Source organism: Callithrix jacchus, chromosome 16 (genome assembly GCF_049354715.1).
Source record: "Callithrix jacchus isolate 240 chromosome 16, calJac240_pri, whole genome shotgun sequence".
NCBI lineage: Eukaryota > Metazoa > Chordata > Mammalia > Primates > Cebidae > Callithrix > Callithrix jacchus.
In genome coordinates this window covers 77,589,693-77,609,625 of record NC_133517.1, presented here as the reverse complement: position 1 = coordinate 77,609,625, position 19,933 = coordinate 77,589,693, and the positions used below count along the sequence as shown (strand labels likewise).

Below are 19,933 nucleotides of genomic sequence, written 5' to 3'. Positions count from 1 at the left end.
TCACTTGAGGTCAGGAGATAAAGACCAGCCTGGCCAACATGTGAAACCCTGTCTCCACTAAAAATACAAAAAATTAGGCAGGTTTAGTGGTGAATGCCTATAATCCCACTACTTGGGAGGCCAAGGCATGAGAATCACTTGAACACAGGAGGCAGACGTCGCAGTAAGCAGAGATAGCACCACTGCTCTCCAACAAAGGTGACAGAGCAAGACTGTCTCAAAAAAAATAAATAATAAAATAAAATAAAATAAAAAGAAATTGAGAAGGAATTACTAACAGAAAGTAATCTGAAAGAAGTCTAAATTTGGGAGGAAATAAAACCAGTATTTCTTGTTTTACACTAAATTATGTATTGCTTATAGATAAAAAAAATGCGATTTAAAAATTAATTGAAATATTTAAGAATCTGTAATCTACCTTGTAGAATTTTGATACCCACAAGAGAAAACATGAGCACCTCTCTCTGCCATACTTCCCTCTACACTGGGTACCACAAAATGAAGACCTCCTTTGGGCTGATCCAAAGAAAAATTGATGTGTATCTTCAGGACCTTTAACTCTGCAACAAATAAATATACACGTACATTGATATATAAGTAAGTTACAGTGGCCTATATAATAAAGGCAAAGATTTAATGCTGAACACCAAATGGAATTGAGGACTGAGATTTACATGAAAAACCACACTGCTAGCCCCCATTTGGACTTATACCATCTGTCTGCCTATATTAACTCAACAGACTGCTTCTATGGGTATTTCTGCCTCCAATCAATTATAATTATTACTTGTATTTTTTCCCCAAAATATACCTTTGGTTATGCCATTTCCTCCTTTCAACATTTCTGACAATGTACAATGCCCAAAGAAAAAAGCCCAAAACTCCCACACTGCACACTTTAGGCCTTCCATATCCAACCCCAAACTTACTGATATAGTTTGGCTGTATGTCTCCACCCAAATCTCATCTTGTAGCTCCCATAATGCCCATGTGGTATGGGAAGGACCCAGTAGGAGGCAATTGAATCATGGGGGCAAGTCTTTCCCATGCTGTTCTCATAATAGTGAAAAGTGTCACAAGATCTAATGGTTTTAAAAACGAAAGTTTCCCTGCACAAGCCCTCTCTCTCTTTGCTGGCCGCTATCCACATAAGACGTGACTTGCTCTTCCCTGCCTTCTCCCAAGACTGTGAGGCCTCCCCAGCCATGTGGAACCGTCATTTGATTAAACCTCTTTTTCTTCCCAGTCTCAGGTATGTCTTTATCCGCAGTATGAAAATGAACTAATACAATTAACTTTTCAAGTTTTTTCTCCTATTACATTCTTCCACAGAATGAACCCTAGGTGACTTTGGGGAGTACAAGGATGAGAGGTAGAGGAGGAGACACTACCACTACTTGAGAATTTGCCTTATTATTATGGTTTTTATTATGCTTGATTTCTTCATTATAAACATGTGCTGCTTTTGCAAGATTTTAATTTCCCTTCAAGCATTACAATCATATGGATCATCTCCAAACCCTAAACATGCAATGATGACTTCCATGTCTGTCCCCGAAATCAGGTTAAGTCCCTCCACAAATCCTATCCCACCCCTAAACCCCCAATAGAAAGCAAAAAAAAAAAAACAAAACAAGAAGTCTTATACTTATCTTAATTTTTATAAGGTTAAATAAATAGGCAAGGCAGAAGCTAATATACAATACTATAATGGCTAAAACTTTATTACAAGACAAAAAGTTTTAAAGTCTGCAGAATGAGTATCAGAAATCCTATTTTTTAGCTTTAACTCCACCAATACTTTGCTAAACGAACTTCAGCAGGTTACTTACTCATTAGACTTCAGTTTACTCTTCTGTAAAAAGCAGCCATTGTACCAGATTGTTCAGGATCTTTCCTGCTACAAAATGCTGTAATTCTAAACTAATTTGATATTGTGCAGGTTCTCAAATCTTGACAAATTGTTCTATCTATATGATTTTTCAAAAATATTTTTCATGGCCAGGCATGGTGCCTCACACCTGTAATCCCAGCACTTTGGGAGGCCAAGGCAGGCAGATCACTTGAGGTAAGGAGTTTGAGACCAGCCTGGCCAATATGGTGAAACCCCATCCCTACTAAATATACAAAAATTAGCTGGGCGTGGTGGTAGGCGCCTGTAACCCCAGCTACTAGGGAGGCTGCAACAGGAAAATCACTTGAACCCAGGAGGCGGAGGTTGCAGTAAGCTGACATTGTGCCATTGCACTCCAGCCTGAGTGACAAAAGCGAAACTCCATCTCAAAGGAAAAAAAAAAGTTTGTTTTTTCCTTTAAAAAACAATGGTGAAATAAATTGCTTTCTGCACAGCCCTAAACTGATATTATCCTGTTAGCCAGTGATCCTTAATAAGAAAAAGAGCTTCCAACCCATTCTGTATATTTCAACTGGTTAATTTACATTAGGTTGTTTTTTTTTCTGAGACAGTCTCTCACTCTATTGCCCAGGTTGGAGTGCAGGGGTGCACTATGGGCTCACTGCAACCTCCACCTCCCGAGTTCAAGCGATTCTCCTGTCTCAGCCTCCTGAGCAGCTGAGATTACAGGTGCCCGCCACCATGTCTGGCTAATTTTTGTATTTTTAGTAGACATGGGGTTTCGCCATGTTGGCCAGGCTGGTCTTTAACTACTGATCTCAGGTGATCTGCCCGCCACAGCCTCCCAAAGTGGTGGGATTACAGGCATGAGCCACTGCGCCTGGCCAGCATCATTAGTTTTCATGTAAAATTCTCTAGACCCTGAATCTAACATGATTTTAGTGTGCAGTCAATAGTTCTTGGTGCTTTACCATCGACGTGTTTCCATAGCTCTGATGGAACCTTAATGCAAAGTTCTCCATTTCCAGCGTCAGGGTCCACAGCACTAACTGCAGCTGCATAAGCATTGGAAAAATAATTGAGGTTTCTCCTGGGGGAAAAAAAAGAGCCAACTTTTAATAATAAGCCATATATCTTATCAAACATTTTCTTTTTTCTTTTTTTTTTTTTTTTTTTGAGATGGAGTCTCACTCTTGTCACCCAGGCCAGAGTGAAGTGGCACTATCTTGACTCACTGCAACTGCCAGGTTGCAAGCATTCCCGGGTTCAAGCATTCTTGTGCCTCAGCTTCCTGAGTAGCTGGGATTACAGGCACCCACCACCACACCTGGCTAATTTTCATATTTTTAGTAGAGATGGTGTTTTGTCATGTTGGTCAGGTTGGTTTTGAGCTCCTAACCTCTAGTAATCAACCCGCCTTGGCCTGCCAAAGTGCTAGGATTACAGGCATGAACCATCACACCTGGCCTCTGAGCATTTTCTTAAATATAATTTGATACCAACTGTTGGTAAGCATTTTATCTTCTTACATAATTCCTAAGAAGACTCTTTAGCCAAGTAATGGTTTTTTCTACTCACCATGTTAAAAACTATTAAACTGTAAATACAAATGGAATATACATTCTACTCACCAAGTTAAATGGTTATTATTATGACTATTACATTCTTCATTAATTTTGGAATGCCAAAGCCACAATACTTTTTTTGATACAAAAGTAAAGAATATGCAAAGAATTGATTATTCTTTATCAATCTGGCAAAAATTAGAATGGATTCAACAAGCTTTGTTATTTGACAAAGATTAAGATGTCTGAAACAAATTAGGATGGGAATCAATTCCTCAAAATGTAATACCACTCACCTCCACCCACTAGTGCATCACTAGGGAGGCTTAACGAAGCAGAGAATTTTCAGAAGGCTCACTACTATATTCACTATGTCAGGAGAGACTACTAAATATTTGTTGCATAGTTATCTGACCTTATTTCCCATTTGATGAAAACAATACGATGAAGTCTTACGGAAATATGAAAGTGTTGTTCTCAATTGGTTTTTTAATTGTATTCCATAAAAGCAACTTATATGTGTATTACACACATATTACATTTTCTCACTGAAATTAGTTTAAAAAAGGTAAGAAACAAAAGACAGGAAGAAGATAAGGAATGGGAAGGGTAAGAATACAAGATGTACAGACACTGTCTTCTGTGACTGACAAACAGGCATCTTATCCTATTATTAAATGCAGAGTTCTAGGCTGGATAGGGTGAGTATTTTGGCTTTCAGGCAAGGCAATGGGTCCCTTATCTGCTCTTTAACAGGTGACCTTTCCATTTATTAGTAGTGTATACTAACTACCCCAAAGGTAGATGTTTTTGCTTTTGTTTTCTGGGAGGAAAGGGATGCAGATAATTTTGTGATAAGTGTTTTACGTCAATTCTACAAATGTAGCTTTAAAAGCAATGTAATTTCAACAACTCACCTTTGTGAAATGGCAAGTTATAGGAGTAAATCAGGGATTCACTGAATTTTTCCAATCCCACACACATTTGTGTATTACCTCCCTAAATGTGATTTTAAACCAGCCGGGCGTGGTGGCTCATGCCTGCAATCCCAGCACTTTGGGAGGCTGAGGTGGGTGGATCACCTGAGGTCAGGAGTTTGAGACCAGCCTGATCAATATGGTGAAACCCCATCTTTAAATAAATAAATAACTAATTAAAAAAAGGATTTAAACCAAAGATTACTGGGACCATAAATATGTCTAAAAATAAGCCTCCCTTCTAAACCTTTGCAATTCCTTATGGCAGTGGTTCTCAAACCTCAGTCTGTATCAGAATCACTTGGCAAGCTTGTTAAAACACAATCTGTAGGACCCTATCCCCAGTTTCTAAATCAATAGGTCTGGGGTATTGCTTGAGAACTGGCCGATCTAGCAAGTTCCCAGTTGACAGTGATGCTTGTCTGGGAATCACACTTTGAGAACTGCTACACCTTAAGGCAATATTATACATCTAGACTAGTTAAAATATCATTTTGACTAAAAAGTTTATGATAAAGTTTTGACATCCTACCCAAAACACAAAGAATCACAGAAATGATACAACCCAATGTTATCAAAGCTTTGAAAAGCAAGTGCCTGCAAATGTACTGATTTATACTAATTTAAATACCAGGGCACAATCAGGTAAAACACTGAAAAGAGACATCAGAAATGATAAGTAATAATCCAAAGGGAAAAAAATTTGTATGTGCCAAAACATTCACTCAGCTACAAAATGCCCAACAACTTGAGAATAATTATACAAATTACAACAGACTGAACAACTGGAGAATAATTATACAAATTATAATAGACTGAACAAATGGAGTATTATATAGCCATAAAGATGACCAAAAAATGAAGCACACGCACGTGCGTGCACACACACACACACACACAGAGAAAACAGAAACAAAGTATGAAAGAAAATAGAACATAAAATGGATAGCAGCAATATGTTTAATGATAAAAATTAGAAGTAACCTCAATAGATGTAATATTTATTTAAGGTGAATAAATGAGCTATTTTTGACATAATATTTTTACAATATAGCAATCAAAATATTTCACAGAATATTTTAAAGTAGCTTCTGGTCTACAGATTACAGTAACCATCTAACCCACTGAAAATTCTTTCAATATTTATGAAGTAAATAGTTAAGAAAAACATTAAAAGCAAAAAAAAATCACTAAGATAATCTAATTAAAGTTCCTAGATAATCCTTCCTTAAAATTTTAACATGAAGAAGGGAAACTTAGAACTATGTTGGGCACAGCTAGCAAAATCACTTGAACCAAATGTACAGAGTGGTAAAACAGGTATTTTAATTAGAAAAAAAGATTGGGATTCAAAGCCTAGTAACAATCTAAAAAAAAAAATCTTTTGAGAAAAACTAATGCGATCATGAAAAATATTTTTTTAAAACTGTTAAAAATAATAACTTTTAAAGTGTATAACTTACTGTTTTGATTCACTGTGACAAACTTCCAAGGTTGGATCATTATAAATAAAAGCAGCCTCTAAGTCATTGATCCTTACTCGGTATATTCTACACTGTTTGCTGTTCAACTTGATTCTATTCAAGTTTGCAACTGTGGGAAATATGGTCAGTTCCACAAATCCCTGTAAAGATAGAGAGAAACAACTTCATTACAAAGACTGGTATGTTTCAGAATATAGTTTTTATTTTTACCACTTACATACACACTGCACTCCAGAGAGAAAATCCCAAACAGCTATACACATACATATGTTTTCCAAGTATTTTAATTTCAAACATAATTGTCCTAGTGACTGAATGGGCGTGAGTTATGTATACTTTATCATCCCGGTGGTTCATATTCACTATCAGTGTAAATTAGGCAGTCAGAAAAAAGTAAAAGGCTTACTACTCTAAAAAACCAGAATTTCTAAGCAGACTAGGACTAAAAAGGGAGGAAGAAAAAATGACAGCAGAAAGAGAATTAAAACCAGAAGACTGATGAGGGAAAGAACATGGAAGAAAAAAATGGGGTAAAAAATTATACCACTGAAGCTAACCAGTGTGAGTTTCTGCTTATGAGGTGGCAAGCGCTACAAAAGATATCAAGGCAAGTAGGGAAAATCTGCTGCTATATCCAGATCCATGTTCTACCATGTTAGCTGTATGGTATGCAATCTATCTGTATCCGACACATGAAAACCAGTTACATACAGACTTTCCTCTTGTATTGAATCAATGGGAAAGATGAATAGATGAATCATGGAATGTATGTCCAGTGTGATTTTAATATCCTGGGCTGAAAACTGATGTACTCAAAAATAAAACAAGGGAGGGTATAAACAGCAACATTTCAGGGGCTCCAAAGTGAACAGAAAACATTCAGAGGCTGTAACAGAAATATCTAAGCCAAAATTCAGATAGTAACCATAGAGAACTACATTATAATGGCTGCTACTGGCCAGGCACAGTGGCTCATCTGAGGTCAGGAGTTCAAGACCAGCCTGGCCAACATGGTGAAACCCCATCTTGTAAAAAAAAAAAAAAAAAAAAAGTTTAAAAATGGCTGCTACCAGGTACCAGACATTGCACGAGATACTTTCCTATGTTCCCTCTAATCCTCATACCAACTCTAAGAGACAAGTACTACTTTATACTTTTTACAGAGAAGCTATAAATACTACTGTAAAGTATTTTTTAAAAAGAACTTTTTACAGATAACAAAGGTAAAAAAAAAATTAGGTCACTAAGTAGAGAACTGAGATTCAAACACCATCTAAATGATTCCAAATGATTCTCACTATGCCATAATGCCTCTGGGTAGAAAGGTTTTAAATAATATGCAGTAATTGTTTTTAGGTAACATTTAGCCCAACTGCCTCAAGAAAGCCTAGAGATTCTGTAGCCCCTTTGTTCTCAATTCCCAAGTAAGAAGAGAGCCATACACCCTTAAATTAGAACAATCTGCACAGATCTGTGAGTCGGAAATGCAGAAAAACAGAAGCACAAATGCCAAAATACAGTTGATAAAGATTCTGTGTTTAAAGGTGCAAACTGAGCAGCTGTAGGAAGAATAACCAGAATCCCTTTAATTAGCATATCTGTCATCCAGAGACCATTCTAAATTTAAATGAGCTTAGATCAGCTGAAAGATAAGAATTAGAACCAAGACAACTACAAAAGATTAAAGAAAGTGCTGTCAACAGCTACTTGGGTGGGACATAAGAACAACATTTGGCTTTCTAAACTCTGGTAACAATGATAGAATGAAGGGATGCATTTCATAAAGATAGGAAAAGCCCAGTCTCCTTGCACCATCAAGTCTCTAACACCACCTAGGACTCTAACCTACACCTGTGAAACATTCAGACCCATTAACCTCTACAGGTCTTCAGTCTCTGCCACCCTTAGCCACTGGTCATCTGCAAGGCCCTCAGGTCATCTAGCCTCTCACTCCTTGCTGCTTGCTCTCTCCCCACCACTTCACAGATAACCATCCTCCTGGAGCCCACATTCCATTTTCAACATTTCCCCTGTACCTTTCAACCTTTTCTAAAACTCCCTCTCTATTCTCTAGCCTTAAATGAAATGGCTCCTGAATTCTCCTAGACAAGAAGCTACTTACTCTCCCATTCACTATAAATGAGGGTAACAGAAAACAGGCATTTTCCTAGTTTCCACTACTGCTTCTGGGCGATTTATAGATTTTAATTTAATGTACACTATAAGGGCAAGGGCAGCATAGTGTCACAGTTAAAAGCAGGTGTTCTGGAGGTAAACTCACTGTATTCAAATCCTAGCTCTATCACTTAGTAATTGTATGATTTTTGAGCTAGTGACCCCAGCTCACTGTGCCTCAGTTTTCTTATAAAAAATAATGACACTACTGGCTTTTTAGTGTTATTATGACAACTGAACAGCCAGGCATGGCTAAAGTGGAAGGATTGCTTAAACCTGGGAGGTTGAGGCTGCAGCGAGTTGTGACTGTGACACTGCATTCCAGTCTGGGTGACAGCAAGATCGCATCTCAAAACAAAACAAAAACAACTGAACAATTTAATACATGGAGTGTACTTAAAATTGTAGCTAGCACCTAGTATACGCTTAATAAATATTTTTGTTATTCTTTTCTGCTTATCGTTTATGTTCATGCTAGACAGGTACACCATCCTCTATGCTTCTTATCTATACAACTCCCCAACATTTGCTGAAGGCTCATACTCTTGCTTTTTTTTTCCTTTTTCAGAGACAGGGTCTTGCTCCGTCACCCAGGCTAGAATGCAGTGTAGCAATCATGGCTTACTGCAGCTTCAACCACCCAGGCTCAAGTGATCCTCTCACCTCAGCCTCCACGCTCAAGGGATCCGCCCGCCTCAGCATCCAGAGTAGCTGGGGACTACAGGCATGCACTACCATGCCTGGTTAATTAAAAACTTTTTTTCAATAGAGATGGGTCTTATTATGTTCCCCAGGCTGGTCTGGAACTTCTGGCCTCAAGTGATCCTCCTATCTCGGCCTCCTAGAGCACTAGAATTACAGGCATAAACCACTGCACCTGGCCACATACTCTTTTGTAACATGTCTGCCATCACTCTAAGTGACTTGAATATAGATGTGTCTTTTCCATCCAATAAGACTGCCTCAAAGTTCCTTGACCTCAATTTCTACAATCTTCACTTCCATCCAAGAAGAATCAAGATCACACTCTGAAAAGCACTTCATCACTGCTTGCAACTGCTCCGATGAACTCAACTGTTCACAACGTCTCTCCTGCCACTCTTCTCATTACTTCTCTCCCAGTCCTCCTGCCCAACTGCCTGAAATCCTCCTGTCCTTGACTTTTTCCAGCTTCTCACCATAATCTTCTTGGCACTCCTGAGGCTACTTTTGTCCCTTCACCCTAAATCCTTAAATTCAACCACTCCTCTGTCAACTACAAATTCTCTTGCCCCTGTTTCACGTACCCATCTTTCCTTCTGTTTAAGAATGATATATCCACCAGGCACAGTGGCTCACGCCTGTAATCCCAGCACTTTGAAAGGCCAAGGCGGGTGGATCAAGAGGTCAGGAGATCAAGACCACCTGACCAACATAATGAAACCCCGTCTCCACTAAAAGACAAAAATTAGCTGGGCGTGGTGGTGCGTGCCTGTAGTCCCAGCTACTTGGGAGGCTGAGGCAGAAGAATTGCTTGAACCCAGGAGGCAGAGATTGCAGTGAGCCAAAATCGCACCACTGCACTTCAGCCTGGCACCTGGCGACAGAATGACACTCTGTCTTAAAAAAAAAAAAAAAAGAATGATATATCCTATGGTTCTTTAGAGGCTACTCCCAACAGTATCATCAGAAACATCACTGTATTTCTCTCTCCTCAATTACAATCTTTCCTATCTGTAAAATTTTTTCCTGTACCTACAGACATGATCAAGATCCAAGGTTTTAAAAGCCTGTAGATCTACGCTACCCTCAAATGAATTTTTCTTTTTCCCATACCTTCCAAACAGAAATTCTTGTAGAGTATGTTCACTGTTCCAACTTCCTCTTCAGTTCACTACGCCTTATGCAGTCGTCAGTCCACTGAAATTACCTGATATGGTTTTTGTGTCCCCACCCAAATCTCATCTTGAATTCCCATATGTTGTGGGAGAGACTCGGTGGGAGGTAAATGAATCATGGGGGCAAGTCTTTCCCGTGCTGTTCTCATAAAGTGAGTAAGTCTCATGAGATCTGATGGTTCTAAAAATTGGAATTTTTCTGCACAAACTCTTTGCCTGCTCCCTTCCAGTTAAGTTGTGACTTGCTCCTCCTTGGCTTCTGCCATCATTGTGAGGCTTCCCCAGCCATGTGGTACTGTAAGATCTCCATTAAACCTCTTTGTTTAATGGAGGTATGTCTTGATCAGCAGTGTGAAAATGGACTAATACAGTAAACTGGTACCAGTAGAGTGTGGTGCTGCTGAAAAGCTACCTGTGTGGAAGCAACTATAGAACTGGGTAACAGGCAGAGGGTGGAACAGTTTGGAGGGCTCAGAAGACAGGAAAATGTAGGACAGTTTGGAACTTCCTAGAGGCTTGTTGAATGGCTTTGACCAAAATGCTGATAAGTGATATGAAAAGTAAGGTCCAGGCTGAGGTGGGTCTCAGACGGAGATGAGGATTTGCTGGGAACTAAAGCAAAGGTGACTCTTGTTATGTTTTAGCACAGAGATTGGTGGCATTTTGCCCCACCTAGAGATCTGTGGAACTGTGAACTTGGGTATCCAGAGAAGAAATTTCTAAGCAGCAAAGCATTTAAGAGATGACTTGGGTGCTGTTAAAGGCATTCAGTTTTATAAGGGAAGTAGAGCATAAAAGTTTGGAAAATTTGCAGCCTGACAATGAGATAGAAAAAAAAATCCCACTTTCTGAGAAGAAATCCAGGCTGGCTATAGAAATTTGCAAAAGTAACAAGGAGCTGAATGTTAATCCCCAAGAAAATGGGAAAAATGTCTCCAGGGCATGTCAGAGGCCTTCACAGCAGCCCTTCCCATCATAGGCCTGGAAGCCTAGGAGGAAAAAGTGTTTTAGTGGGCCAGGCCCAGAGTCCTCATGCTGTGTGTAGCCTAGGGACTTGGTGCCCTACATCCTAGCCGCTCCAGCCAGGGCTAAAATGGGTCAACTTAGAGCTTCAGAGTGGTGCAAGCCTCAAGCCTTCACAGTTTCCACGTGGTGATGAGCCTGTGAGCGCACAGAAGTTAAGAACTAAGGTTTGGGAATCTCTGCCTAGATTTCAGAGTATGTATGGAAATCCCTGGATGCCCAGGCAGAAGTTTGCTGTAGGGGCAGGGTCCTCATGGAGAACCTCTTCTAGGCCAGTGCAGAAGAGAAATGTGGGGTCAGAGCCCCCACACAGGGTCCCTACTGGGGGAGCTGTGAGAAGTGGGTCACCATCCTCCAGACCCCAGAATGGTAGATCCACTGACAACTTGCACCATGCACCTGGAAAAGCTGCAGACACTCAAAATCATCCCATCAAGGCAGCCGGAAGCCTACACCCTGAAAATCCACAGAGGCAGAGCTGCCCAAGACTATGGGAACCTACCTCTGATAACAGTGTGACCTGGATGTGACACAGAGTCGAAGGAGATCATTCTGAAGCTCTAAGATTTGACTGTCCTGCTGGATCTGAGACTTGCATGGGGCCTAAGCCCCTTTGTTTTGACTAATTTCTCCCACTTGGAATGGCTGTATTCTGTATTTACCCACTGCCTGTATCCTTGTTGTATCTAGGAAGTAACTAACTTGCTTTTGATTTTACAGGTTCATAGGCGAAAGAGACTTGCCTTGTCTTGAAGAGACTTTGGACTTTTGAGTTAATGCTGAAATAAGATTTTAGGGGACCGTTGGGAAGGCATGATTGGTTTTGAAATGTGACAACGTAAGATTTGGGAGGGGCCATGGGCAGAATTACATGGTTTGGCTGTGTCCCCACACAAATCTCATCTTGTAGTCCCATGTATTATGGGAGGGATCCAGTGGGAGGTAACTGAATCACGTGGGCAAATGATAGTGCATAAGTCTCATGAGATCTGACATTTTGTTTTTTGAGATGGAGTCTTGCTCTGTTGCCCTGGCTGGAGTGCAATGGCACAATCTCGGCTCACTGCAACCTCCAATGCCCAGGTTCAAGAGATTCTCCCACCTCAGCCTCCCAAGTAGATGGAATTACAGGCACCCACCATTATGCCCGGCTACTTTTTGTATTTTCATAGAGACAGGGTTTCAACATGTTGGCCAAGGTGGTCTTGAACTCCTGACCTCAGGTGATCCACTGGCCTCAGGCTCTCAAAGAGCTGGGAATACAGGCATGAGCCACCATGTCCAGCAATCTGACAGTTTTAAAAGTGGGAGGGAGCTTTTCTGCACAAGCTCTCTTTTGGCCTGTTGCCATCAACGTAAGGTGTGACTTGCAACTCCTTGCCTTCCGCCATTATTGTGAGGTTTCCCCAGCCACGTGGAACTCTGAGTTCCCTATTAAACCTCTTTCCTTTGTAAATTGCCCAGATTCAGGTATGTCTTTATCAGCAATATGAAAATTGACTAATACATTACCCTTGCTGTAGTCACTAATGACCAAGAATTACTTTGTTTTCAAGTTTACACTTACTGTTTACATTTAAAATGAACAACCATTTCCTCCTTTTTTTTTTTGAGATGGAGTTTCACTCCTGATGCCCAGGCTGGAGTGCAGTGACACAATCTCGGCTCACTGCACTTTCTGCCTCCTGGGTTCCAGTGACTCTCCTGACTTAGCCTCCCGAGTAGCTGGAATTATGTCCACCACCACGCCTGGCTAATTGTTTTGTATTGTTAATAGAGACAGGGTTTCAGCACATTGGCCAGTCTGGTCTCAAACTCCTGACCTCAGGTGATCCACCTGCCTCGGCCTCCCAAAGTGCTGGGCATTCAGGCATGGGCCACACTGCACCTAGCCTCTTCCTTCTTAAAACATGTTTTTTGGCCAGGTGTGATGGCTTATACCTGTAATCCCAGCACTTTGGAAGGCCGAAGTAGGGTGGATTGCTTAAGCCCAGGAGTTTGAGGCCAGTCAGGCAACATGGCAAAACTCCATCTCTACCAAAAAATACAAAAATTAGCCAGGCAGGGGTGGTGCATGACTGTGGTCCCAGCTACTCAGAAGGCTGAAATGGGTTAACTACCTGCACCCAGGGAGGCTGAGGCTGCAGTGAACTATGATTGTGCCACTGCACTCCAGCCTAGGTGACAGTGAGATCCTGTCTCAAAAAAAAAAAAAAGTTTTTCCTTGGTTTCTACAGCCCAAGTGGCTCCTGGTCAGTTTTCTCCAACATCATATACTTCATATATTTCTCCCAGATGCTCATTTCCTGCTAGATACTCTAAGTGAGCTTTTCTACACCCTTCATGAACAACTGTATATCAAAGGCTTTTAAATCTCTCTCATCATCTCATTCTTTAACTGCACAGACATGTAGCCAATTACCCACTATTCATCTCAATTTAATAACCCAAAAGTACATGAAATGTAACATTTTCTAATCTGACCTATGAATCTTTCCTCTCAAACCTGCTGCCCTTCTCTTCCACACACAGAAAATACAATAACCGTTTGTTTAAACTTATGCATTTTATCTTGTACCCTATCATACAGAAGTAGATGGCATGATCAATTGCTGAAGACTCAGTAACAGCAACAATCAAAAAATCTCCTATAGGAGGCTGCCTTAAATTAGTAGACAACATATAGGATTCTCTCTCCTAGCCAAAACAGAACTGGGAACCTGGGGGTCAAAGCTGGAGTGACTATTCTCACTATTACACTAAAAATGCCATGGAAGAATTTTTTTTTTTTTCCAAGACGGAGATTTGCTCTTGTTGCTCAGGCTGGAGTGCAATGGCACAATCTCGGCTCACTGCAACCTCCACCTCCCAGGTTCAAGTGATTCTCCTGCCTCAGCCTCCTGAGTAACTGGGATTACAGGCATCTGCCACCACGTCCAGCTAATTTTTTGTATTTTCAGTAAAGACAGGGTTTTACCATGTTGGCAAGGGTAGTCTTGAACTCCTGACCTCAGGTAATCAACCCACCTCAGCCTCCCAAAGTGCTGGGATTACAGGTGTGAGCCACAGTGCCCAGCCATGGAAGGAATTTTTGTCTCATGTCTCTGTGACCCTGGGTTCAGTCTGTTGAGAGGTCCTAGTGCCCAAGGGAAGAACGCAGCTACCAGGGCACATAATCATGATTCCATTACATTGGAAGTTGAGGCTGCCCCTTGACCACCTTGAGCTCCTCATCTCAAAGAAGCAAAAAGCAAAGAAAGAGGTCTAGTTCCGGCTGGAATTAATCATTGCAATTACCAAATAACAAATTAAAGCTTCGCTACACAATAAGGACAAGTATTACATCTGGAATCAAGGGGGTTCCTGGAGATGCCTCTCAGATCCCCCTGACTAACAGTCCTAGGCAATAGAAACAACAAGCCAATAAAGACAAGAGAAACAACAGTGAAAATAGCAGTGAAGGTCCTAAAAAACAATAGTCTAGGCCGGGCACGGTGGCTCACGCCTGTAATCCCAGCACTTTGGGAGGCTGAGGTGGGTGGATCACGAGGTCAAGAGATCGAGACCATCCTGGCCAACACGGTGAAACCCCGTCTCTACTTAAAATACAAAAAAAATTAGCCAGGTGCGGTAGCACATGCCTGTAGTCCCAGCTACTCGGGAGGCTGAGGCGGAAGGATCACTTGAACCCAGGAGACGGAGGTTGCAGTGAGCCAAGATTGTGCCACTGCACTCCAGCCTGGTGACAGAGCAAGACTCCGTCTCAAAAAAAAAAAAAAAAACAAGAGTCTAGTTCATCCCAACAGAAATGTCAGCAGAAGGAAAAGGAAATACCAAAGGGGTGGAAAATAATGCAGTGTGTATCAACTTTGGCCAGGGTGGGAACAGGGCTGAAATGTCATTTCTCACACTAATAGAATAGCTCAGGGTTTAGCAAACCCTCTCTTAAAGGGCCAGACAGAAATATTTTAGGCTTTGTGGGTCACACAGTCACTGTCTCAGCTACTCAACTCTGCCAGTGTAGCTCCAAAACCTCCATAGTCAATATATAAATAAATGGGTATGGCTGTGTTCAAGTAACATATCACTTAAAAAACAAGTTTTCAGCCATTGCCAATTCTTTCAGTGGCTCATAGGACTTTCTAAGTCCCACATTGGGAACACTAGCTTTTCATCTCAACAAAAGCAACAGTGGATGTGCTGGGGTTTAAAACGTAGTTTGTTCTGATTAGTCTCCTTTTGCCCCTCCTGATCTGTTCTCTACCCTGCTCAATACCCTAGGAGTTGCTTTAACTGGGCTCTACCCTTCCAGCTTTTGACTGAGTTGGTCCAACAGTTTCCACAAAAAGGAAACTGGAAAGCAGAAGGAAAGCAAGTTTATATTAATTACCCCAGATTTCTTTCTGCCAGGCTGCAAATAAGCAGTAGCTTCATTCTTTTATTAAAAGACACAGATCCTATGTGACTCTTTCCATGGTGACAGTAGGTTCTAGTAACTTCTTCCCTTTGTTGTTTCAGACCTAGAAGTGGCAATTGTTCCTCACTGCTGCTAGCTCAGAGGGTTCCTCCACCTCATGTTGGTTTCCCTTAACTTTGTTCTAAATGGTCCGTTCATTTCCCTCAATTAACATGTGTGTATCTGCCATTTATTTCCTGCCAAGATCCTAACTCACACCCAATCCAACCAAAGTTTCCAATGGGAAACTTAAGTCATCCACAATTCTGTCATAGCAGTCCTGAAAAAGCCATGTGCAACTTCTGTCTATTGATTCCTCAGGGACCACAGAGTTGGAAAGGGGAATACTATATGAAGAGCACTGGACTCTTACGTCATCCCTGATTAAACAGGGTTTCATCATTTTCCAACTTTATGCCCTTAAAAAAGTTACTTAACCTTCATTCTTTCAGCTGCCTAATATAGAATATTAGGATTAAAATATTATCTACCTCACAAAGTAATTATGAAGATTGAGTCTTAATATATAAGAATATATACATATAAATAATATATGTAAGAATATATATATTAATATACATAAGAAGATATCTTACATATATTAATGGCTAAATTTATGTTCACTAATTCAATCATGTCAACTCTATTTCTACTCCATTTTTACTAATGCTATCTTTATTTAGGCCTTCACCATTTCCCCTCTAGATTACTGCAGTAACCTCTGAACTAGACTCCCTAATTCCCTTAACTTTTCTACCCAATTCATACAACATAATACAACTAAAGTATCCTACTATATGACACAAGGTACATAACATAAGGAAGACTGCATGAGAAATTCCATAAATGAGGAGATTAGATTTAATAAACCTTTTAGGCACATTACAAATCTAAAATTCTATGATCCTTATGAAAAGTGACATTTTTCTGTCTATTCAGCTCATCCTAAGTAAACATATACATACACAGGTAACAAATCTGACAGAGAAGTTGATACTATCACTCAAGGAAAACCAGCTCTCATTAACATTTTAGTCTATGTAATACAGGTAGCCCTAAAAAAGTAAATTAAATAAATACTTCAGTTTTCGGCTGGATGCAGTAGTTCATGCCTATAATCCCAGCACCTTGGGAGGCAGAAGGCAGGTGGATCATTTGAGGTCAGGAGTTCGAGACCAGCCTGGCCAACAAGGAGAAACGCTGACTCCACTAAAAATACAAAAATAAGCTGAGTGTCGTGGTGCACACCTGTAATTCAAGCTACTCAGGAGGCTGACGTAGGAGAATTGCTTGAACCCGAAGGTGGAGGCTGCAGAGAGCCAAGATCACAGCAGTGTACTCCAGTCTGGGTGACAGAGCAAGACTCTTGTCTCAAAAAACAAAAAAACAAAAATCCTTGAATGTTCAAAGCTTTTTCCTAAAATTGATAATATCAGCAAGCCATACATCTAAATTGTGTGTGGCAGGGGTGGGGAGGGGGATGTAGAGGGTTTCTAGATCTCAAATACTGTGTCTAAAACTTCACTACAAAGCAACACCACCTAAACCAAGTCAGTCAAGAAGCAAAAGTGGCCTCTTAGAAGCTAAATCAGTGAGTGTATTAATCTTAAGTTTTTTCATAGAAGAAATGTCACTATGGGCTTACACTTGTTTCATGCACAATTCTAAAATGTTTGGCTATACATGCTTTCATGTTATATATCAGATAAAGAAGAATAAAATTTTAATTAGGAAATTGAAAAAAAACAAAGAAAGAATTTGGGAGGTGACAGGTATTAGTGGAATGTCTATAAAACTTGTAATCATATAGACCTGAATTTCAATTCTTACCTGTTCTTGAAACACAATTATCTGGAAGAGTATTAACTTCCTAAGAACTCTGAGGGGGTGGACTTGTTACTGTTTATAATTGTTGAGAGTAAACTTACCACAACCGATTTTCTCTGGAAATTTATGTTGTTGATGCAGACGACCTGATGGGTTGTACATTAATAAACATAAAAAGAAAACAAGGAAAAAAAATAAATTCTATTATTAAATGAAAGTATGATTCTATCCAGGTATAAATTAGGGCTATGTTCTAGGTAATTCAAAATTACATGACAATATTTCATTTTATTTTAAAACTCTATGAACTGGGGTAGGGAGCAGTGGCTCACCCTGTAATCTCAACACTTTGGGAGGTAGAGGCGAGCAGATCACAAGGTCAGGAGTTGGAGACCAGCCTGGCCAACACAGTGAAACCCCGTCTCTACTAAAAATACAAAAATTAGCCTGGCGTGGTGGCACATGCCTGTAATCCTGGCTACTCAGCAGGCTGAGGCAAGGCAAGAGAAAAGCTTCAACCCAGGAGGTGGAGGTTGCAGTGGGCCTAGATAGCGCCGCTGCACTCCAGCCTGGGCGAAAGGGCAAGACTCTGTCAAAAAAAAAAAAAAAAAAAAAAAAAAAAAAAAAAAAAAAAAACGCGCTGCGAATTGGAATAATTTTTTAAAATCTGGCAACAGTCATGAAAACAGATTTGACAGAAATACGATCTGCTACAATTCTTAGAAAAAAACTTTAGTAACCTGCAACGAGAATTAAATTTGCTGAATAACGCTGTTATTCAAAACCTTTTTTTCCCGTACAAACACCATTTCTATCACAATAAGTAAATGCTAGTTTTCCCACTAGGTTTCCCAGGCCCACCAAGTCAGTTTCAAGCAATCACAATATATAGTAAATGGCAACAAAACGAAAAGGAAGGGAAATGAAAAAATACTTATAATTTATATGGCCTTGGGCTTTCAAAGCCCTTGTCTCCTTTCTTCCTGTTCATTCTGGTGGGCTCTAAACCAGACGGCGGCATGAAGCAGTCCCGCGGAGTTTGGCTTCCCGGCTTCCCTGGGGAGTACCGGGCATTACTGGTCAATGCACTTCATACTCCCCATTCCCCTGCGTTCCCCAAAAGTCACGTCCCGCAGCCGGCTGGCCTCCCGGCTACCGCCTCAACCTCGCTCCTTCGACCTAACTCCTATAAGCCGCCATCGACAAGCTTCCGTCCCAGAGGTGCTCCTCTCCGCAAGTGCTCAAAGCGACCCTAAGCAGACATCTTGTCTGTAACCTCTGACCTCCGACGTCAGCGGAAGCGGAACGACGGCGGGGGTAGAACCAGGAAGTCTTGCCAATGGGCAGGGCTTGCGATACCAGCATATTTGCGCTTACCTTTTCCAAATCACACGGTGGGTGAAAATTAACATTTAGGAAAGCGAGGAAACTAGTGGGTGAGGCGAGAAGAGCAGGAAGGAAAGGAGGGAAGGTAAAGTTTTCTAGTACGAGCACATTGAGAAGAATGGAGGATAAAGTTTGCAACGAGCCAGGTAGAAACAGGCTGCCGCAGGGTGCTCGAAACGGGGCTGATGGAGTGGTGTGAAGTCCCCCGAAATCAGGAGGGGCTGCCTCTGGCTTGCTGTGAGAACAGATACCATAAACTTACTAGGTCCGGTGATTTAAGCTGTAAAATATGTGATTAGACTCCAGGTAGTCTGAATGTCAAAACTCCAGCACTCCAAAGCTCTCACTAGGCACTGCTGCCTTAGTAGTATTTATTTTAAAATATAGACTACAAGGCCGGGCGTTGTGACTCACGCCTGTAATCCCAGCGCTTTCGGAGGCCGAGGCAGGCGGATCATTTGAGGTCAGGGGTTCGAGACCAGCCTGGCCAACGTGGTGAAACGCCGTCTTTACTAAAAAGTATATACAATTAGCCTGGCGTGGTGGTGTACGCCTATAATACTAGCTACTCGGGAGGCTGGGCAGGAGAATTGCTTGAACCCAGGAGACGGAAGTTGCAGTGAGCCGAGATCATTCCACTGTACTCAATCCTGGGCAACAGAGTGAGACTGTCTCACAAAAAAATAAAATAAAATATAGACTACAGGCCAGGCGCGGTGGCTCATGCCTGTAATCCCAGCACTTTGGGAAGCCAAGGAAGGCGGATCACTTGAGGAAACGAGTTCAAGACCAGCCTGGCCAACATGGTGAGAGCCAGTCTCTAATAAAAATACAAAAACTAGCTGGGAGTTGTGGCGTGTGCCTGTAATCCCAGCTACTCTGGAGGCTGAGGCAGAAGAATCACCTGAACCCGGGAGGTGGAGGTTGCAGTGAGCTGAGATAGTGCCACTGCACTCCAGCCTGGACAGCAGGAGATTCCATCTCAAAATAAATAAATAAATAGACTACATATAGATAGACTGTATGTGTATAACCTAAATCCACATAAATGCAGAGACATTTACCATCGTGTCGTAATTCATGTTTGTGAGAATAAAACTTGTAAACTTCGGTAACAGTTAAATCTTGCTTAATTAACTACAGATTATAAATTAACATTTTTGAAACTTGGACCATTTAACCTTGGCCTACCCCCTCCAACTCTCCTGGTAACAAGTTCATTAGCTAAGTTAAAATTAATTTGAACTTCGATCTAAACCAAAACAAATCGGGCAAATAAAGCTATAAAGGAACTTCAGCAAGCATTCC

General features: G+C 41.0%; 1 protein-coding gene and 1 long non-coding RNA gene across 6 annotated transcripts in view; one reads left to right on the top strand and one right to left on the bottom strand.

Moving 5' to 3' along the window:
- The window catches only part of TAF2 (TATA-box binding protein associated factor 2), an 85,785-nt gene extending 67,266 nt beyond the window's left edge, over nt 1-18,519 (bottom strand). For all 4 annotated transcript variants that reach the window (XM_008983316.5, XM_002759265.6, XM_054246789.2 and 1 more), the window contains exons 1-5: nt 18,178-18,519; nt 17,341-17,395; nt 5,861-6,021; nt 2,827-2,945; nt 419-560 (exon numbers count right to left, since the gene is read on the bottom strand). In XM_008983316.5, coding sequence (XP_008981564.1) covers nt 419-560; nt 2,827-2,945; nt 5,861-6,021; nt 17,341-17,395; nt 18,178-18,260 — 560 coding nt within the window. In that variant the 5' untranslated portion in view covers nt 18,261-18,519. The remainder of the gene's footprint in view (nt 1-418; nt 561-2,826; nt 2,946-5,860; nt 6,022-17,340; nt 17,396-18,177) is intronic.
- Nucleotides 18,520-18,574: 55 nt separating this feature from the next.
- Nucleotides 18,575-19,933, top strand: part of LOC118148602 (uncharacterized) — a 39,793-nt gene continuing 38,434 nt past the window's right edge. Inside the window, exon 1 of one of the 2 annotated variants that reach the window (XR_013528140.1) lies at nt 18,575-18,633. This is a non-coding gene — a long non-coding RNA (uncharacterized LOC118148602). Of the gene's footprint in view, nt 19,432-19,933 lie in introns of both variants that reach the window. The other variant, XR_013528139.1, reaches the window with a different exon arrangement.